The sequence below is a fragment of the Magallana gigas genome, chromosome 7, assembly GCF_963853765.1.
Source record: "Magallana gigas chromosome 7, xbMagGiga1.1, whole genome shotgun sequence".
In the NCBI taxonomy this organism is placed as follows: Eukaryota; Metazoa; Mollusca; class Bivalvia; order Ostreida; family Ostreidae; genus Magallana; species Magallana gigas.
Window position 1 is genome coordinate 39,230,618 of NC_088859.1, and position 23,063 is coordinate 39,253,680.

The 23,063-nt window shown below is 33.1% G+C and overlaps 2 protein-coding genes across 7 annotated transcripts in view; one reads left to right on the top strand and one right to left on the bottom strand.

The window, feature by feature from the left end:
- The first annotated feature begins 8,210 nt into the window (after window positions 1–8,210).
- On the top strand, window positions 8,211–9,589 carry LOC105322390 (mitochondrial import inner membrane translocase subunit Tim29). Its single transcript, XM_011421067.4, has 2 exons — window positions 8,211–8,340; window positions 8,971–9,589. The coding sequence occupies exons 1-2, from the start codon at window positions 8,265–8,267 to the stop codon at window positions 9,492–9,494; spliced, it is 600 nt and encodes a 199-aa protein (XP_011419369.3). The 5' UTR covers window positions 8,211–8,264; the 3' UTR covers window positions 9,495–9,589.
- A 3,897-nt stretch (window positions 9,590–13,486) lies between these two features.
- LOC105322392 (leukemia inhibitory factor receptor) overlaps window positions 13,487–23,063 on the bottom strand; it is an 81,254-nt gene continuing 71,677 nt past the window's right edge. For 3 of the 6 annotated variants that reach the window (XM_034458679.2, XM_066067258.1, XM_034458678.2), the window contains 4 exons: window positions 22,821–22,896; window positions 22,489–22,608; window positions 19,102–19,308; window positions 13,487–16,515 (listed from right to left, as the gene is read on the bottom strand). In XM_034458679.2, coding sequence (XP_034314570.2) covers window positions 15,583–16,515; window positions 19,102–19,308; window positions 22,489–22,608; window positions 22,821–22,896 — 1,336 coding nt within the window. In that variant the 3' untranslated portion in view covers window positions 13,487–15,582. Of the gene's footprint in view, window positions 16,516–18,306; window positions 18,929–19,101; window positions 19,309–22,488; window positions 22,609–22,820; window positions 22,897–23,063 lie in introns of those variants that run through there. The other 3 variants (XM_066067259.1, XM_066067262.1, XM_066067261.1) reach the window with 3 other exon arrangements.

The following is a 23,063-nucleotide window of genomic DNA, read 5'->3' on the forward strand; positions in this document are numbered from 1 at the left end:
GGTTTTTTTTTTTTTTTTTTATATATATACACGATGTTGTCTCTATATACACGATGTTTTTTTTTAATACACTATGTTGTCTTTATATACACGATGTTGTCTCTATATACAAAGCGTGTTCTATATGTACACCCCGTTGTCAATATATATACAAAGTGTTTAATGTTTATATATATATATATATATATATATATATATATATATATATATATATATATATATATATATATATATATATATATATATATATATATATATATATATATATACACACACACAACCCGTTGTCTGTATGTACACATAGGGCCTAATGTTGTCTATACGAACACCACGTAGTCGTCATGTAACACAGAGTGTTTAATTTTGTCTATACGTACACCCTATTGTATGTATGTACACATAGTGTCTAATGTTGTCTATACGTACATGCTGTTTTTGTATGTACACATAGGGCCTAGTGTTGTCTATATGTACACCACGTTGTCTGTATGTACACACTCTATTTAATGTTGTCTTTACATATACACTGTTGTCTGTATGAACACATAGTTTTTAATGTTATCTATATGAACACACTGTTGTCTGTATGTACACAATGGTCTAGCGTTGTCTTTACGTACACACTGCTGTCTGTCTGTATACATAATTTTTAATGTTGTCTTTACATACACACTGTTGTTTGTGTGTACACACAGTGTTAAATGTTGTATGTACATACACACTGCAGTCTATATGTGTAATGTTGTTGGCTTTTAATTACATCATCTGTACAATTTGACAACCACAAGTTGTACACAGTTACATTTGTTATGAGGGACAGAACAACAAAATAACCAACCATTTTTGATGCTACTCAGAAAAGCAATAATACAACGTATACTCTTGCAAAGTCAAAAGTCGACGGCCGATCAATCATGAGATTCACGATCTTTCTTATGATTAACTTCTTTGTATGACCTTGTAATAAATCTAATTCCTCGTCATTAAACGATATCGAGACTTAGACCAAATTTTATTAAAAAATCCCGTGGATCAGACTCTGCCGCCTTTGTTAGTGCTCAGTGTATACGGCCGTATGTATCATCTGAGACCTTTTTGTCGCTACTTTGATAATGGCCGACAGTCGCCTTCCGCCCCCAAACTCTCACTCTGCTTGTCAAATAGGCCTAGTCCCCAGTGGCGTTAAAAAGCCTCATTACACCACAGCTGGAAGAAAAATTTCTAACCATTAATGGTTTTTACAAAGATTTCGAGGTTTGCCTTGCAGCTTTACAATGAACCAACGAAATCTCATTAATGCGTGTAAATTGCAATGGCGACTTATTGAGGTTTTTAAGACTATCAGCTCTAATGAGACTCATTTGTCAAAAAGTTAATAAAACAGAAGTCTTGTTTAGCAAAGCATTAAGGTGTCAAGATACACGGATACAGTGGAGTAGTCTTGTAAACACCGAGACCGAATCCCCAGAATCCCTGCTCCCCATGAATTAGAAAGATCACTGTGTCCGACTCCAAATTAACGAGAAGATCGGGGAAAAGTCATTTTACGTGCATCTGTAAAACCTATCTCCTTTTTATTTTTTTTTTATTTTTTATTCATTTATTTATCTATTAAATGGTTGCTCTTATAATATCGTTTAACTTCAGTGTAAACATAATTTTTTGTGATTACTCATTGAAATCAAGATCGACTTATTCATGAAAATTGATCCATATTTGGCCGATTATATGTAGCATTGTCTTTTGTCTCGTTTGTCTTTTTTTCTCTTGTTGGAAACGCTATGGGCCAAGACTGTATAGGAAATTAAAAAAAAATCATCCTTTTGTGTAGTATTATTTTGTTTTATGACACACACAACACTTAATTCTCAGTCACTTTAATACACATTTTTCTAAAGGAAAATACATGACTTTGATTTTTATTTTCTAATTATTCGGTGAAGTTTTTTTTTCCAAGATCGTCTACGTTATTTTAAAAATAGCTGTATTTCGATTTATCTATATTATAAAAAACAATTTCAAAAGCACCCAGAAGCCACTGAAAATGTCAAACGTTATTATAGACATTAAACTTAGTCAAATACACAGAACGCCCATCAATTTGGCGTCCTTAAAGACACAGAAATGTTAATTATTGGATCAAATAAGCCATCAAAAGCATTAAGTGTATTTTACCATATTAAAGCATTGACTTCAAATGTCAATGAAAGTTTCAAAACCAGTTTTTCCTTAAGTCGGATCATTTTAATAACGAGTTTGGCCTCGCAAGGAATAAGCTTTGCGAATACTGTTCTAGTCTGGCACAATCGATATTCCAGGAAGGGAAGAGGTGGTCGAATAAGTAAATTTTCCGTATACAAATATAATACCGGTATGATCAACATAAAACACCCAAATTGCTGAGGTAAAATCAGTCATTTTGTACATCTCATCATCAAATTTTGATTTAATTACATGGTTAAGATTAGACACTACCTGTTCCAATTTTTTTTTAGGAATGTAATGCAACTGGTGTTTGCCTCCATAGCTCATACAAAACACCCCAAAAAACCCTCTTACTATATATTTACTGTAACATCTCTCTTTGAATATACATGTATCTTCAATCTTCAATAATAATTGAGTAAAATGCTAAAATCATCAATCACTGATCAGTACGTTGCTTAGAAGGAACAGCCAATTCTTCCATATATGGAAGATTCATTCGGTATTTTTCGGTCGAAACGTACCTCATATATAGACGGAATAATCCTAGACTGATAAAGAGTGGAATGGTGTAACACATGCATAGTAACCCTCAGAAGTATGTCAGTGGCCATATAAAAACGATATCATTTATTTAAACTTCTCATTCAACGAAAATTTGAATTGATCTTGCATTGGTTTATCTGTGAGATGTTTGTCTTTGGTTTATAAAAAAATCTGTTTACTTCATACAAAAACTCGGGATTTACATGTATTTCTATTTCAAAATAAGCGGAATTTCAAAATAAGCGATTCCAATATAAGTGGAGTAAGCTGAATATCTTTTAAAACCGTACCAATTTCATCGTTCGATACCACGGGATTTTTGTTCATTCTTCTTCCGTAGATTGCGAATTTGGAATTTTATAATCATTATTATGATAATACCAATTATCTGAGATTCTATATGCCAATATCTTCTAAGATAATGTCTTTCACAGAAGTCGTACTGTCCAGAGAATAGAGGGAAATGCTAATGTCGGAATTTAAAATGGAAATTGTTGTATTATATAATAAAATTTATATCTCATCGGATTGCCTCATGAATTATTAAAAGTTCCTGATGGGTAGCGGGGGAGAGAATAAATCCTCTAATCGTCGGTGATTGGTATTTCTGTCTGTTTATAATACTTAAGGACGTTTGTTTTGCATCATTGATGCAAATATGGATCCCTTGGATATTATTCTATTATTCGCTCCTCTAAATAAACATCTGAAAATCGCAGATTGTTGGAAATCGTATGACGCTGGTTCGTTTTAAAATATTCGAGCATTCTGGCAGAGAATTGACATCTTTAATTTAAACTAAATTTTGATCAACATTGCAGCTTCCACAATACATGTGTATGCTAGAATATGTCAAGTATTTATCATGCATACAAAAATTAGAGCAGATAATTGTTTTGTAGGTTTAATATCGTTCTTTTCTTTTTTATCACAGACGCAATACCGAGGTTTCCTATCAGATAGAGCTATCTCTTTGTTTGGCCAGCGGCTGCAGCGTGAAATGTACAATGAATGACACCTCTGAACAATTGAAATATTCCTTCGTTTATTATCTATCTGCTCTTCGTGATGGCGCGATACCTCTCGGGCATGGTCTCTCCTTTGCGTAACTGGTCGAAAATCGAGTTACACTAATGCGAAGCTCTTCTACAATGGAGGATGGTCTGTTTGGATATGCATTATATTAGGGAGGCATGCGTGAAGAGAACCAATTTGGTCCGATTTAATAGATCATCAGACTTTGTGAATTGCATCTTGGGGATTTTGTGCAGATTGGTCAGAGTGCTGATATAGAGCTAGTTCTCTTTTGCCCCACTCATACAGCATATATAATCCAGATTTAAGCTCAGAATTCAATGTGACTTCAGCATCGAGTGTAAAAAAAGGAGGAAACCCCCAGGAATGACTAAAAGAGGTACAATGAAACAATAAGAGGTCTTTTCACTATATACCGGTATGTTTAAAAAAAAATCAACATCTGTCACCGAGTTGCCCTTGAATTGTAACTGAGAAAACTGTTTAACTACAGCACTCGAGCTCGCACCTCTATAACTAAAAGCCGAGTGTGCTAAATCTTAACCCACTGTTAAGGTTAGATGCGTTTCCTAATACTTTGATTATCTAGCAAGTAGCTGTGCAATGTGCAATGAGACCCAGTAAAGAGTGTGGGGGCGGGCACGGTTATCTATAGGGGTGGCCTATTTGTTCATACCAAAAGTTGTCACACGAACTTAAAATATAAAATGGACCTAAAGGTAGATGTATTTGAAAAAAATCGCAGAAACATTTACAGCTGCAGGTGGTAGTTTATTTACAAAATTTATATATAAAATATTTACGTATTTGGATCTCATACTGGGGATGGGAGAGAGAGAGAGCAGAAAAAGAGAATGCTGGGTAAAATTGGCTAATGAAAATTTCATGGATCCAGAGTTCAGAAGTTCTTCAAATTATATTGTATGAATTTTAATCAAAGAGAAAAGCAAGACATATGCATCAGAAGCATCCATGGGTAATTTCATTTGATAATGGTAGCAATGCCGTTTCTATTGTTGAAAAGAGACTTGTATGTTCGACCATAGAATCTTCCTTTGATCATCTTCAGGTGAAGCTAAAATAAGAATAAAGTATAAAGTGCATTTCTCTCAAATTTCTTTTCAATTGAATAGTAAAATCGGTTTGTACTTTGTTGTAATGTCGCATTGGATTGTAATAATAAAGTCCAATGTCAATTTTCAAATGTCAAGGTCAATTAAAATAGGTATTCATTACGTTGAATTATACCTCCTGCAATTTTTGTTTAAAGATTTCACTACTAAGAGGACAATATGAAAGGTCATTTCAAATTAAAACACATATCAATTTTGTGCTGGGGGATACCAATATCATTCTTTTGTATGATCGGCAACTCATAATTCAAGGTCAATGGTTAGGGGTCAGAGTATTTCTAGGGTGAACATTCTTGAAGGGACTTGGACACGATTTGTGCTTAATAATTTTCAATTTAATTTTTCCATTTTTAATGTTAAGAATGGTTAATATGGGTATTTTTAATGCTTTATTAAAATTTGAAAGTCGGACATCGAGTTATAAGCAAGGTACAGAGTTTGGAATTCTTTGTTTTGAAACCAAAGCTCGAGCCTTGTTATTGTTTACATATGTGTTCTATTGGTATAAGTCTCAATCGAATGTTGCTTTTTTCTATTGATAATATATTTTATAAACACATTGAACAAGTTTTTCTTTGTTTCGTACGAGGTATTTAGTCAAAGAAATGGTAATTCCCTACTTTACAATATTTGTAAACAGAAGACTCGAGCTTTGTTTACATAACGATGAATTCTTACCTCTGTATCTCTCTTATAACTTGAATTATAACATTCAAATTTTGGTCAGTCATTCAAAATGTGCAGATAAACCATTTTATATCTAAAAAACAAAAAATAATATGTTGATCTAAAATCGTGTCCAAATCCCTTTAAGAGCTTGACTAATTTAATGTTCGTATCTAAATTTTTGGTTTCTTAATATGGTTTCGGTGCTGGTATTGAAAAAAACCCAACTCAGAGAGAGAGAGAGAGAGAGAGAGAGAGAGAGAGAGAGAGAGATCTAGGTCGATCTCACTCGGAATAGCAATTAAAGTGAATTGAGTGATCATGTACTTTCGTACGGATTTGGCCCACGTATGTTCCTCAGTCTCTAGCAAGTAGCGATATAAGGTTATTTGTGCCGTATGGCCAAAAGTGTTGTGTTTGGAAGACAAGGGGTCAAATGGAGTGATGCTATTATCTAGAGATAGAGATAATACAGTGCATAATATTGTTTCTTCATTGTACGCTAAACAACATTTCAATTTTTGAAAGAAAATAGCACCCCTTCAACCCCACCCCCCCCCCCCAAAAAAAACAAAACAAAAAAACAACCCCCAGAGTAATATGAACAGGGTTATTTCATTGTGGTGTAAAATCCCATTCTAAGACACTGTGTGAAGATACAAGACCAACTGAAATAGAAAAGCGATAAAAAAAACCCAAGGAAATATGGAAAAACAGAAAAAAAATCCCAAACAACCCAGACTGGTGAAGTATAATGTACTAGGCCTAGGTCATGAGAACATGGTATAGATACATTTATCTACTAGGATGTATACTTGTAACTATAGGTTTCGTATTCTCCACATTAATCAAATTGACAGAAGTTATTTTTTCAATTGTTATTGAGGCTGCAATATCCCGTTACATATCATTGAAAAACATGGCTCGATGTCTTAACGGAGCATAGTGACAGAGAGGGGGCACAGTGACGTATGTCTTTGATGTGAAACAGACGATACTTTTTAAGTTAAACCCAAGCTGTATACTTCAAAATCTTGTTGTGCTACATGTCATTAACATGTATCTGTGAACATAATCGCGTGTAACCTTTCAGTGGTAGAAAGGGAAGAGTTCTTGATATGATATGTCAGACGAGAGAGAGAGAGAGAGAGAGAGAGAGAGAGAGAGAGAGAGAGAGAGAGAGAGAGAGAGAGAGAGAGAGAGAGAGAGAGAGAGAGAGAGAGATTATCAGGTAGCAATCGCGGATACGATATCGATGTAAATGCATAAATTTTTTTAATGTTTATTAATTGTCTTAATTGAAAATCGGACTATTTAGTTAATAAAGACTTTATTTGGGGGAACTAAAACAAAGACCATTGACAATCATTTCTTTATAGTTTGCATGCACTTTTAAAATATTTGAAAAAAAAAATGGTATCATTTTGTCTGACATATAATATCAAGTTCTTTCATATATGAGTAAGACCTTGAAATGAACTCAGCTTTATGGATCTCATGCATCAAGTGAAGCAGTTGTAACTGTTTACTGTAAACTATCGTCTATATCGTCTGATGCGGATAGAAGTGTCCATTAACTATCGGTGACTGTAGTGTAGTTTGGGTGTTTCATAAAGAATTTCCTTTTATTTATAAACCTGATCTTGTCAGCAAATGATAGACACGAAGTCTAATTTATACTCATATTACAGTTTGAACGGCAGATGATACATGTAACTTGCTTTCCGGTTACTGTACCCATATACTGTATATAGTCAAAGCGGAATCACTCTGTAGAAATAATAATTTGAGCTGTATATTTTAGAATTTTATTTTGCTGCTAAAACCTGCTAGTATGGTAAGTCTGCATATAACTTAAACTTTTATGATGAATAAGATTTGAAAACATCATTAATTTTTGTCAAAGGAAATATTTCTCTTCTAAGGAATATATAGCAAATATTTTTTGTACAGGACGACAATAATTCAATTTTGCTCCAAATAAGGCTTCTTAACGGCCTTTTCCACAAAAATATGGCTAACAGAAAAGAACATTTTTAGTTAAAAAAATTCAACATGAAAAATGCAGCTCACATTGCCGTTTAACAACAATATTTATGTCATAAAATTATTTTTTATATTATATTCTGACTGCTTTTTTTATTAAAAAAATTCCAAAAATACTTTTATTATGAATATCATTTTATCAGCAGTTCCTGATATAGAGGTACTGAAAGATGCAGCAGTACATTGTTTGTTATACATTGTAAATTGAATCATATTTAAAATGCTGCTTGAGAATATTTTTTTGCCTGAAAAACTGATGTTTTTAGAAAACCTTAAGCGATGAGAATGATTTAATTGTATTCCAAAGCCAGCTCTCGTCGGTTTCCAAAAATTAAAATTAAAACAAACGACATTCTGTCTGGGTTTTTTTTTTTATTTCAAATGATCTGACATCTGGATGTCGATATAACATTACTGAGAAGTTTCATAAATACGTTAGAGTCCAATTTCATTTTAAGTGATTAAATTTTTAATATTAAATATTCATTGTTTTTAAAAAATTACTAATTCTTCGAAAAAAAATATTTCCGGACCTGAAAATGATAAGGTGATTGAAAATACCTGGTCAAATTTTCTTAGGAACGAACCGCATTGACACCGCAATTAGGACAGACGGAAAGCAAGAGCAGGAGCATGGCTGCCAGAGTTTTACAGAAATTTAAACCAACGTTACCAGAAAAGTTTAAAGGAGGAAAATTAGAGAAAATTGGTAGGATATTATTTTATTTTATGTAGATGCAAAACTTAAAAATGAACTGAAATTCAATGCTCTATTTCAATTCAAATCAGCTTGTTACATATAACCGTTAGAGGAAATTCGGGGAGAAGGTTAATAGATGTTGCACGATAGTAATTAATTTCTTATATGTATAGTTTTTAGTTAATGTTTTATTTCAATTTTTACCTTGCCGTGAATGTTATCATGATTCGTGAGCAAGACCCTCTGAAGCTCTACAAACTGAGCTATCTGGCGCCAGTAAGGTCTGACCATAACATTGCTCCCCGTGAAATGATCTTTGTCCTTAAAGTTAACCCAGGGCTCTTTCCCCTGATATAAGTTAACCTGTTCAAGGTTTTGACAAGGCACCACATGATGGGAGAAGTAGTGACGGACAGACTGGGATTCAATCTTGGCTCTCTGAATCTCTAGTCGGGTGCTCTACCAACTGAGCTATCTGCCAGTATCTGGTGCTGGTATTTGAGAACCTGTCTGATCGTCAGATTAATATCTTTGTCGTGAAAATATCATGCCAATACAAATTTATGACATTAATAAGCTAATGGATTGATTTGTATTTTTATACAGAGGGGAATAATGAATTTTTTGTGTGATTTTCAGGTAGCTTTATTTATAGCATCATCAATGACTACAAAGTAGTTGCCCAGGAGACCATTCAAGACTGTAAAGACCGCCCAGTGAAAGCATCCCTCTATATATCCCTACTGTCATTTGTTGGAGTTCTCTACAAAACAAATCCGACAGAGAGAGATTTCCGGCAAGAGTTAATAGAAGATGGTCAAGAAATGTTGTTAATTGGTGAACCAATCCGTAATGTAAACACTGACAAATACCTCTGTAGACTTTTGGAAGCCCAGCGAGATGGGCGGTTAAAATACCAAAGTCTCTTATTATTCTCTATCATTTATTTTGACAATCTGTCAAAAGAATCAGACTTGTATGAAGCTAGGTGTAAACTTATTAAGCCGCACTGGATGGATTTTCACAAGAATATTGTAGAGGTTGGAATATTGGGTCGGTTCCTGAATTTACGGAAGGCTATGTTAGACTATGATGTGAATCCAGAGGAATGGGATGCTCAGGGAATGCCTGTAAATCCACTGAAGCTAACATCATTGATATGATAATGTTATTCTCATTTGTGATCAATTTCTGTGCATTCATTTCTAAGGGCTGTCTTAGGAAATTTCTATCTAAATAATAAAACTTGTTTTTTAAAGTCTGCTGTTTCTTAAGATTTTTGCAGCTGAATAAGTTTAAATGATAATTTATTACTTATCTGTATTTAATATTATGCAGGTTAACTTCATCATAGAAATGTGAATATTGAAATTCTATGATTTATTGAAAGTGCTTTAGATTGAAGCTTAGTACATATCTATTTATAAATGTTGTAAGTTTTATTGTTTTTCTACTATCATTCATTTAAAACAATCATGATGTTAGTATTGACAACATGGTACACAAAATGACAATACAGTAAAACACGGTTATAGCAAACACGCTTATAATGAATTGACGCTTACAGTGAAGTGATTTTCATTCCCCGTTACTATATTACATGTTGTAAACTTGACGGATATAACGAATTAAATTATCAACAATATTTATTACAATGTGATAATATATCAATCCTTTAAGTACAAAATTGTACTTCTCAGGTAGCTTAATCATTGTATTGACTTCAATAACAGCAATAATTGCAATAATACGTTCACTTGGGTGTGAAAAGTATGTCAATTTTTTTCTTTTTTTTATATACTGTAAACATACTACATTAGGCTGTGGATTCTATTTAGTGCTTTTGGCGGAATGCGACTTCCGCTAAATCAAGTACATCGCTAAATGCCATGCATGTATGTATAAGAATAGTCACATTAAAGGATACGCTAATTCAAATCTACGCCAACTTGTTCAAAAACTAATTTCCGCAAAATATTGTACACGCCAAATATAATACGTTTACAGTATTTCATTGATAACCAACATTTTCAATGAATCGTTTAAAAGTAACCCCTTGATTGATTTTGAAAAGTCTGGGATTGAAATTTTTTTGATATTCATAATCCAAAGCAAGGTTTTTTGGCTATTACATAGGATTATTCTATTGCAAAAGATAATGATATATAGTAGAACTCTTAAAAGATATCCTTTTATTATGTATAGGAAAGAAGGAATATTAAAAACATATGGCTGGACCGGGAATCGAACCAGGGACCCCTGCAACTCTAGTCAGGAGCTCTACCACTGAGCTACTCAGGCCGATATCCACGATCCATATAGCCCCAACTACTACTGTTATGTTAGAAATACACATGTATCAAATTTTACAAATGAGTCGTTAAAAAACTGTTTCGATGCATGTCAAAAAGTGCAAATTAAATCAATTTTAATCAAAATACATTTCTTTAAAATCTGACAAAAAAATAGCAACAGAATCCTTATTGAAATATGTCTTGTTTTCAATGAAATAAACAGGGGCAAAAAAAAACAACATTGACATACTTTTGACAAGCGAGTGTAGTTATAGACTTTGGTAAGATGATATATTGTAAATGTCGAGTCATCCACAACAAAAAATACCCTTTGATGTGAAAATATGGTTGTTTACAATGCTAATTTTAGATGCCAATATAAACAATAATATGGTTTTTAAGAGTCATTGCTCTTAAACATAGAAACATTTTAACAGGAGCTTGGACTTTAGGTAGTTGTGTCAAACAGCAATGTGACATAGGCCTGTCTATTTCATTGCTGGCCACTCAGCCATGGCTCTTTGAAATCAACAAGATCTGTCTGGCTTTTGAGCTAAGACAACGCAATCGGTGCATATTTCGCTTCATTTTTAACTTGTTTTGATGCAAGAAATAGATAGCTACGTCTAACCGAAAGTCCAAGGTCTTGTTAAAATGGTTCTAATTAACTCATTAATGAATGTATGTATTGGTCAACAGACCAAAAAACAAGAGGCCTATGGGCCACATCGCTCACATGAGGAACAATATGTATGATAAAGTCAGCTTAATGGAGTCATAATACAAACAATCTGGACAATGTACAATAATACATGTAGATCCTGTATAAATAAAATCCATTTTTCCCCCTTGGAACTCGGATAGCCCTGATTGCTGCCAATATTTACAAGAGCAGACTTTAATCACCGCTCCTGCACATATATAGGGACTCAACGTTACGCAGGCAGGGATGACCGCACACCTACGCAACTCAACAGGTACCAACGTTTATGCAAGCAGGGATGACCGCACACTTGCGCCAACAGCTCAACCTAACGCAAGCAGGGAGTGCCGCACACTTGCGCTAGAAAGGCCTGAACACCAGCAAGGATGACCATACATTAGTGCTCCGCCGCAACCACCACCAATACAAGCAGATGTGACTGCACACTTGTATTAATACAATACAGGGCAGGAATGACCGCACACTTTGTATCAAAGGTTAGAAAACACCTAGATTAGATAGAGCAAGGATGTTCACACACTCAATCTATCCATACCTGTTCAAGTTTAACCCCAAAAAGTCACACATTAAAATGCAATAGACACTGTCCCTATATATGTGCCAACCTAAAATAATTCATAGTATCTAAAAATTGGAAATCAAAAATAAACAAACTTATCCGGCCTTACCCAAAACTTCTTATGCAGAACAACTTATATACATTGAATATTTATTATTGTATAAAAATAATCATCACAATAATTGGTTAACAGTGGATGCATTAATTAAAATAATCAAGAATCAATAAATCAAGGGCAATAACTCAATACAGTAATACAAAAAGATTCTAATGAAAAAATAGCTGCCTGCTTCAATTTTATAGTCATATCACATGTTGAGTATTGCAGTTCTCAAAAAGATCCTTTACAATTGTTTATATATGGGATATTTAGCTACATCAAACTCTGAACCTTCTTGTGAGGCCGAAGAATTGTCCTGGAGCCAAAGTTTTAACAATTATAAAGAATCATTTTGCTGATTAGTTTCTGAGAAGATTTTTAAAGATTTACTTTATATACTAGTATTCCTATGTAAAACTTTAACAACACCCCCCCCCCTCATGTGGCCTCACCCTAACCCCAGGGATCATGATTTTCACAACTTTGAATCTACACTACCTGAGGATACTTCCACACAAGTTTCAGCTTTCCTGGCTGATTAGTTTCTGAGAAGAAGATTTTTAAAGATTTACTCTATATATTTCTATGTAAAACTTCGACCCCCCCATTGTGGCCCCACCCTACCCCTGGGGGTCATGAATTTCACAACTTTGAATCTACACTACCTGAGGATGCTTCCACACAAGTTTCAGCTTTCCTGACTGTTTAGTTTCTGAGAAGAAGATTTTTAAAGATTTACTCTATATATTCCTATGTAAAACTTCGACCCCCCATTGTGGCCCCACCCTACCCCCGGGGGTCATGAATTTCACAACTTTGAATCTACACTACCTGAGGATGCTTCCACACAAGTTTCAGCTTTCCTGGCTTTCTGGTTCTTGAGAAGAAGATTTTTGAAAATTTCTCGAAATTTTTCATTAATTTCTAATTATCTCCCCTTGAAAACGGGTGTGGCCCTTAATTTTCACAACTTTGAATCCCCTTTGCCTAAGGATGATTTGTGCCAAGTGTGGTTGAAATTGGCCTAGTAGTTCTTGAGAAGATGTCGAAAATGTGAAAAGTTTACGGACGGACGGAACAAAATGTGATCAGAATAGCTCACTTGAGCTTTCAGCTCAGGTGAGCTAAAAAAGGCAAGCAGGTACCAGTACTATATTTTTGCTTTTATTGCATTATTTGCAAGGACGGTAACTGAATTTTCATGTATTTTAAACTTTGAAGATTGAGTTTTTTCCCTTTTCATTAGTGTAAAAAAAATCAATGCAGTAGCATTTCACCTTGTGTCTAAAAACCAATGCATTTAATTTTTTTGGCCTGACAAGGGACTGTGGTTTTAGTTTTAAAAACCCTGCCTTATATAACGTTATATGTAGAAGGATTAGGTGCATCTAGAATTAACTTTAAACCAACGCTAACTTGTTGAAATATAAATTTCTGTCAAATATTGTACACATTTGCAGTAATCAAAATAAAACATGCTCATTTCAGATTTATTGCTGGAAAATTTTATTCAGGAATGTAAATCATAAACAACAACTGAGATTCATATTTTAGTCAAATAAGACGATCATACACATAAGCTTAACATATAAAGAAACAGCCAATGCCCATGCCTTTACCTTGCTGCCAAAAAAATCACCAGTCATATTTACAAATAAGTAAATCAGCAATTTACAGCCTTAAATTAAATATATCATACATTTTGAGCAATAATATGGGTTCACAACCAATGTTTTTATACAATTATTAATGTTGGTCATGCATTAATGAGCACTTCACTGAATCCAAAAGCAGTGAAAAGGGGTTATTATCATTTTGATTTTTGAATGTAAAAATACAAATCATTTTTGCAAATGAAGAAATGAACACATTTCACATGCAAGGAATTTTTTATGTGTCCTGCAAATTTTACTTTAATTTGTGCCACTTATACTTTTATGAAAACAAAAGTTTTATATAGCAAATAATATCTGCATATTCTATTTTTTGAGAATTATGAAATTCTTGAACTATTTAAATATGAAATATTCACAAAAAAGCCCAAAATGGAAGTTTGGAAAATTACCAGATACTGTTTACATTAGTAGAATAAAATAGATCAATTGATACTGTTAAAGGGATGTAACTGCAAACTTGTGCATGTATATTAAACTAGACACAAAAATATGGAACAAATATTTTAAGCACAGTATACACAGCAGATTACACTTCAAATACAAACATCTCAAAAAATGAGAGGTAAATTAGGCCCGTTGAACTTTATTATGCAATACTAATCTCCATTTTATTTTTTACTGAAAAAAAGAAAAGAATAGATCTTCTCCTGTCCTACTCTACAGGTCATTATAATGATTTACAGGGATTTTTTTCTTTCTCAAATGCCTTAACCAAAAAAATCTTTATTATATAAAGTCATTTATGATTTGATAAATTTTGCTGAAAAATGATAAAATATAAAAAAAATCCAATAAGAAAGGATATCGTAAAATGCGTTTAAATGTAAATTGGTGTAATGAATAACCATATCGAGGTATTCAGAATCAGTAAATAGTTTATGAGGTATTTAGGTGTGGTACCCTTATTCCAAGCAGCATGATTACAAGGTTAAAAACATTCTTATTTTACAAAAAGCAGCATACACAGTTAACCATTCAATGCATTAATGTCATTTTGAGTCAATTAACATACGTGTTCGTTTTTTCCCCAGGGAAGTTATAAAATGTAAATTCATTAATATAAAAATTTACATTTACAGTAAATGAAAAGTAAAAAAAAAAAAACCAGTAGAAAGAACACTGTTAAAGCCTTTCAGTAGTCTCAGTGAAGTTTGTCGACTCGAGACTGAGAGCAACGTCAGAATTTTTCAGTCTAGAAGAATCTCGCTGCGATATAGTAGAGATAAATAGATAACATAGCGATAGAATTATATTCTATTCTAGAAGACCATAAGATTTTAAACACTTAATTTCATTCTACAACATTTAAAAATATGTACAATTTTTCCACATAGCATCCTAGTAGCTTTAAGCTTGAACTTTTTACAAATGTAAACATAATATTCACAAATACAGAGAATTAATTTGACTCAAGTATCTAATGAAAAAAGTAAATAGCAATGGTGATATAAAAGACATACCTACATGTAAAATTCTGGAAAATTAAAAACACATGACTGACAATGTACATTGTATTTGTATCCAAATCTTACAAAAGGTGAACTGCATCATAACTTGTTTTGCAGAGCATTATTTTTAGTTAGACAAGCTGCATTAAATGCATTACTTTGAGACTTAGCTGACTAGCAAACAGACAACAACAGCTCTGTATATTTTGTAGCACTTAGTGCCTCTCTGATTCAAGATACCCGGTTTTGTCTGACAAGTTAAAACTGTTAAATTTCTGAAGGGTTTTTTCCCTTCAAAGCACTGAAAAATCATAATATCATCAACTTCTACAAAAAATGTTAAATAATATCATGTTCATGTCAAATATCAGCCAATATAAGGAGAGGCAGTACTGTGCTTGTTGGATTGTCTAGCTGTGTGTGATACACCAATCAGTCCCGGACAATGGATCAGAGCTCAGTCACTTCACCATCATCGTCCAGTAGAGACAGGGAGCCATAGAAATGTGGAGGGACATTGACCACCTCGCTCACCGGTCTGGTCCCCGATAGGACGTTCAACTGGTTCCCTGCCCCCTCAGGATTTCTGCTGAGTCTCTCACTAGCACTGGTCGTTATATAATCAGTCAGTGGTACTGTGCCCGATTGTATGTTAAACTGATTGTGGTCCACGTAGCCATTCCCTCCCGACCTGGGGAAGCTCATGTTCAGATCGTTTGTCAAATATGGGTCAACTGGGTAAGTTGGGTTAGCTTTACAGTAAGACGTGATAGGGTAGAGCTGATTGCTATCAAGGTCCGAGTCATTGATATTACATTTGTTATCAACACTGTTAATGTGATATCTTTCATCCCCGATGGAAGAATTATGCAAATTGAATGTGTTAACATTTTCAGAACAGCTGTCTGGTGTTTTACGTCTGTCCAAGGTCAACCTGATGTTAAAGTTTTCCTTCATGTCTTGGTTTGAACCAGTATTTGTCATGTAGTCCTTCCTGCCTACTGGTGAACCTGACAAGTCATTCTTCAAGTAAAGGGAATCACATGTATTGGTCCCATTTTCAGAAATCACTTTTCCATTGCGTGTGCAGAAATCTTTTACAGAGTACGCTTTGCCTGTCACATCCACACAGTCATACGGTGAACAGGAGGCCAGAGTTGCTGTATCAATCGTCCTGTTTTTGAACACTTGACTCACATCTTCATGAGGCATGTATTTCACATTTGGGACAAACTTGCCTCCATTGTACGAGTACATGGCTATATGAGATGGGTGAAGTCTACACAGCAGAGTTTCAGCACTATTCATAACTCCATTTCTCATTGAGTTGGCAAGACAGGCATTGTTGTTTAATAACCTGGCTTTATCATCAAATATGTTTGTCTGCAAAGAACAAAATTAATTTTCAATATTAAAAAAAAAAACAATTTCAAGGGTCACATCATTTATCCAGTTATTTCTGCAATAATCTAAATTTCCAGGTTTTTTTTTTTTCAAGATCACTTTTACATCTAAAAAAATATAAATCGCTTAAATCATGTCCAGTTTCGTTTTTGAAATTGATATACTAGTATGCAAACGAAAAGGGTTACACATTTACCCCTTTTTCACAAATTCTGTGACACAAAAAAAAACGACATACAGTAATTTATTGAAAATTTTTTAACTTTCAGGGAAAATTCATTTCTTCTATAGGATACCCATAACTGAATTTTTAATAGCTTAAACATTATACATATAGTTTAAAAAAGTAAGGATTGTCATAAGCATTTTATGTTGCAAAATTGAAAAGCTAAGTACACATCAGTGAAACAGGCAATAACAATATAAAACAAATTGAATATAGATCACACATGTTAGAGGGAGAAAATCACCTGCTGCACTGTTTGTTTTATTCTTTTGCAATAATAAAAAGCTTAGTGCAAATAAGTAAAAAGAGCAATAAAGAGGTGAAGAAAATGTATGTTAGTCATGTCACAGAAAGCATTAAATTGACTAAAATTAATCACCTATTAAATGCTTTTTTTATGCTTCAATGAAGCAGTTCACTCCAAGCTTTTTAAAACAGCTTTGGGATTAACAACAGTTGGGTTTAGAATATCTTAATGTTTTTCAGGTACAGCTGTTCCTACCAATTTGCCAGTAATGATCTTACTTATCTCCCCAATACCTTAAATGTAACACATATATATTAGCTAAAGTGCAAATATTGCCCCAGATTAAAAAAGAAAAAAACCAAAGTTCAAATATTCGCCAGATTAAAAAAGAAAAAAAAAAGGATCATGAAGTTATAACAAATCCCTTAATACTCAAATGATAATATTCATGTACTAAATGACTTTTAATGTTACAATGTAGTGGAATTTTACAATGAATTTTACTCTTTCCAAATGATGTCATTATAGGAATAAAATCAGCAGCTGATGAATTATATAATTTGAACTGGCCAGTAGAGAAACCATTGAATTCTTTCCTTAAATTCCATTTTCTATCACCTAGCTAGCTATTACAGAAATTCCGATAACTATCCTAAAAAACAATAAATTTTACAAAATTCAAATATCTCAATATGACAATTGTTTACCTAAACATAGTTGTATGAATCAGTTTTCAATCATTGGGATAAAAGTTATAAAATATTTTAATTGATCTCATCAATCAAAAAGTATACCAATTTTTAAAAATAAATATTTTGCTCTCAAATGCAACAAAAAAACAGATTATGATATAAATACATGTAATAGTATTTTACATGAATCAAAAATAATTTTTCATCATATTATTTAAGGTTTATGATTTTTCCCTTTTTGCTTGTTTTTTAAGGAAATACCGGTACTGTCTAGTTTTTTGAGTTTATGCAGATGTTGTTCAATTGACATAACCCATATGTGGTGATTTGTGTACATGCAAAACTTGATTAAGCATAATATTACCATGTGTTACAATCAATTAACCTAAATAAGATCGAGGCTCATGGGCTTTAATGGTCACCCTGAAGATTACAAGCTAATTGACATGTATAATTATACATTTAGACAATAGCGAACTGTTTGATTTTGATTGGATAGAGTGTAGCATTATATATCTATAATTATGTACATATGTTTCAACAGCTTATAATTCATTTGAATTTAGCCAATAAACAATACAGAAATACAGACATTTGGCAAATAAACTACAAAATGCCTGCACCAGAGTAACTGCATGCTTACACCTTTGGTATTTCAACACATTGGAGGTGATGTCCCTAAGCTATAGGCTAATTGAATTTTTACTGATAAGTAATTAGAGTAAAATTAAATAAAAACCTACTTTCATTTTTGATAAACCAGCCCAAAAAAGCAAAAATGAGAGTAAGGTAGGTGGACCCTCTTTGGCGGATCCAAGTCAGCAGGAGTTAGCATCAAAATATATACTTGCAATAAAATAATATTGAATGATTACGTTAAGAGTCAATGCATTTACAGGGAACCTACTTAGAGTACACATGCATAGAATTTGAAGTTAAGATTTGACAATTAAATGTTGAATAAATAAAATGAGGCAATTCGTTTACTGAATGTGCGATTTTAGTTTTGATGGATAGAACTTGCGAAGCACGATCTTTGGTAAGAGAATGGAATACAAATTTCCAGAACGGGGTAACCAAGAATGCGGCTTGACTAATTAATGTCATGACAAAAAGTGTAGGTTCATCATGCATCACTGGCAGATATCTTAGTTGGATATCTTTAGTTAATACTCAATAAACAAGATATGTTTGTAAAACACTAATACCCCCCTCCTTTTCAAACATCTGCAAAGAAAATGAAAGGAAACTGCATATAATTTAATAATTTTCTATGTCCAAGGGGCATAACTCTGTATAAATGTATAAAATTGCTCGGGTAGAGAGACAGTCTGATCATTATAACCCTGAATTATATTGTATATTGGAGAACATATCCAATATATCTTATACATACGCACCTTTACATCTGAATCCAAAGTATTGGCTTTGTTTTTGTTCAGCAGCGGCACTGTAGCAGCACCCTCTCCTGGCGATGAGGGGTGGGAATCCAGATCATTGATCTTGGCGTATATACTGTCATCATCATCATCTTCTTCATCATACTTCGTTTTTGACTTTTGAGTTGATGGGGGTTTCGGCGGTATGACTGGCACTGGTAAGTCAAGCTGTAAAAATATCACACCATTATTACTAATATTCAAATTACTTGCATGGACATAGAGCTTCAAAGGTGTTTTAGAACATAGAAATTATAATTTAATTGACCGAAGTTTATGTCAAAGTTATTAAATAAAAAAAAATTAAGGCAAATGTTGATATCTAAAAAGAAGTCACCCATGCTAACCTTCATATAGGGTTTTAGAAGCAATAAATGTATAATCAAAGCAATAAATCGGTCATATCTTGGTAGACACTAATATGCCAACTGTGCATATAAAGTCATTCTAGTCCAGCAAATGAATTTAAATACCATGTAATCCAGTGTGTAACAAAAGGCTGCTGACATAGTTGCAAAGCTACGAGGCAGATGTTGTGCTAGGGAATACTTCCCTTCAGAATAGAAATACTATGGGAAATGTTCAAAAGATAGACTGAGATGTCAATTCTAAATTCTGTTTTTTTTCTTGAGTTTAGAAATGAAATGAATTTTTGGATTTCTTTTGGAAAAATATTAATACTTGACAATGTAAGTAAATCAAACCAAGTCTCTTTGTGTTACTTTTGCAGATGCATATTGCCTAATACTGCATTCTGGGAAATGTTCGCCCCCATTTTATTTCTGTCATACTGTAGATTCCTTATTTTACGTGAGTACCGGTACTTAATTTCGCGATTCAACCGGTTTGCAACAAATCGCAAGAATATAAAATCACGAACGCCTAATTGTTAGCATAGTTTCATTTGATTCTTATTGATAAATTTATCAATTTGACAGCAATACACTCATTATAAAAATGCTATTTATGGTCATCAGTGAGCAAACTTACAAAATGTGTTTTATAACTACACCAGGACTTTGAAGATTATGATTTCTTTGACATTTACTTCACATTGATATGGATAATGTCACTTCCAAGAAAGATATAAACCTTCAGATCTGAACAATATGGATGACATCTATTGCATATAATGAATAACGCAAATTTACTAGCTAAAATAAAAATAATAAAAAGAAAAATTACTATATCAGCACAACAACAAAACTTTAATTTATAAAAGCTTGAATTAACAACTTTCTTAGTTAAGTGCCTGATTAGTTTTTTTTTAGGATACAGCAGGTCTTTGTTTATGATGAAATAAGCATATATAAAACTAATAATATACTATAAAACTAGTATATCAGTAAGACTAGCTAGCTTTGTAAGCTTTAGGTAGATAGTTTCGTTAGTTTGCAAGCAAATTTGATGGCAATGATTCCCTACATGGAGTGCAAACATGATAAAATGTTTTCATTGATTTCTAATCTAAAAATAAAATGCTGATGATGAAAATAAAATGTAAAAAAAAAATAGAAAAAAAAAGGATAAAAAACTCTGGCCGAGTCTTCATCACAAATAACCTTTAACATTACTGTACAGTTATGTCCAATTTTTAACTGAAATACAACTCCAAGATTTCTTCCATTGTCAAAATACAAAATGATAAATTCAAACTGGTAAAGCATTTTGTTTCTTGTTTTTTTATAAGTTAGGTGGACAAAAAAATTTCTATGCCAACTTACACAAAAATCCTCATTTAATAAAAAGTTTGACTGTTTGAGTTATCTTATTTGATGACTGAAATGTTTACATGCATTTTATAATTTACAATTCGGAAAAATTAAATACCGTATTTTTCCGACGATTAGTCGGTATTTTTTTCCTCTGAAGCAGAGCATCCGACTTATCGTCTTGTTCGACTTGTCGTAGGCTCGATGTCAGAATTTTTTTAAAAATAGCATTAAAAATCTTGGTTTTAATCATCTTGAGTTGGCTGTGTGATTGAAAATTACATTGTTGAATTCACTGTTCATCTTTAATAATTATCATTTTCACTCATCTGTCAACACTTAAATACATTATAATAACAACAGTTATTTAAAAAATGATACATTGTCTTTAATCAATTAAAAGTTTTACCGTTCCGTTTTTATAAACACATCGTCACGTGGTTTTATGTATCACTAGTAGGAAGATAACATTGCGCAGTAAAATTGAAACCAAGTTTGAATGGAAGAAAATATTGCAGTAGGTCCGGGGGATGTTTTTTTAAATTTAATTATTTTATTTGTAACGAGTTGTTAGTGGAAAATATAAATCAGAAATATTTAATGGTCAAATTCAATCTTAAAATACGTAATCGGCAATTATCAATACTACTGTTTATACAATAGGCTGACACCGGTTGTGTTGATAATCTTGCCCTAAGGCTGAGATCTTTACGGCAATTTCACTCCCTGTGTATATAAAGAGTACCGTTATAAGAGTGATTATAGTTCATTGATTAATTATTGTCCAATTCTTTGATTATTGTTAGATAATTTTTTTAGGAAACGTATGTATGTCGTATATCGTCATTATCAAGTCGTACAAATGATCGATCTATTTCTAACAGTGTCTATGTAAAACAATAGCGTGTAACTGCATTACTGGATACAAAGTAAACAAGTTTCATCAAATCATAGTAATTGCTAAGCTTTCTGCACTTGAGATTCCCCTTTGAAGTCCGACACGAGACAGATGTATGCCTATGACACCGGAAATTGTTAAACAAGCATTGACCACGCGCCGAGTCAACAGGTGGCTGGTTACGTAATGGCGAATGCACTGGCGTTAGTCAGAGTGGATACTTATTTTAATGCTTGGGAATAAAATATTTCTGACAAAGTAAGTTTAGTTTTGCATAACACGCGATATCGGGAATTGTTTAAAATGCAAGCGACTTTGTAGAAGTTGCCGGTATTTGAAAATATGATGCATAAGTATAAAGAGTAATTGTTTAAATGTTAATCATTAATAATAATTGGTAGCAATATCGGTGACATCGTGGCATCATACACTGATAACGTACTGCAGTTTTATAGGCCATTTTGAAGTGATAATATCGACGTATGGTCTGAGATCGACGTATCGTAGGATTTTGTTAAAATTTTGGCTAAAAATGGGCAATTCGACGAGTCGTCCGCATCGACGAGTCGTCGGGAAAATACGGTAGTTTAATATACGGTAAAATGAAAATGAAAGAAATCAGATGTACAAAACATGCTTTTATGTGCATCCTTAACCTCATATATATAATGTCATATATCATATCAAATGATGAAAAAAACCAAATGTATTATACATGCTTCTATGTGCATCAATAACCTTATATATATCATATGATTGCAGGCCCTCTCCATCAATTTCCTGACTAAATTTGTAAAGCATCATGCTTTGAGCTTTACTCACTTCCTGATAAGAACTCTCTTGGCAAACCACCGAAGACTGTAAAGTTTAATGGCCGAATAAAAAATCTAGAGCAAACTTTTCTAAATACAACATTTACATTCAACATGTCAATAATGTAACTTGATCTACACACAGCCACTCAATTATTAAAAACATTTCTCCAAACAATTGTATCAAAAAAACAAGAATAAAAGTATAATGTACAATAATCCAAGATGCATGTAGTTCATAGTGGGATGAGTGCTTACCCTGGGGGGAGCCTGAACATTGGGGATGACAATATCGTATGGCTGTAGATTACTCTTCACAGTGTGGTAGCATCGCCTACAACATTATCAACAACAACTATCATATGACTGATTAATTCCTAGCTCTCTGATTGGCTGATATCCAGCAATCTAGAAAATACAAAACGTTTTATTATGTGATTAACTCCTAGCTCTTTGATTGGCTGATATCCAACAAATTTAAAAAAAAAAAATTCCCGCTCT

Bases quoted from the DNA above. Each gene is read 5' to 3' on its own strand.
- LOC105322390 (XM_011421067.4), top strand. From the start codon at position 8,265: ATGGCTGCCAGAGTTTTACAGAAATTTAAACCAACGTTACCAGAAAAG. The intron at 8,341-8,970 runs GTAGGATATTAT...TGTGATTTTCAG, and splicing joins AGGAAAATTAGAGAAAATTG to GTAGCTTTATTTATAGCATC.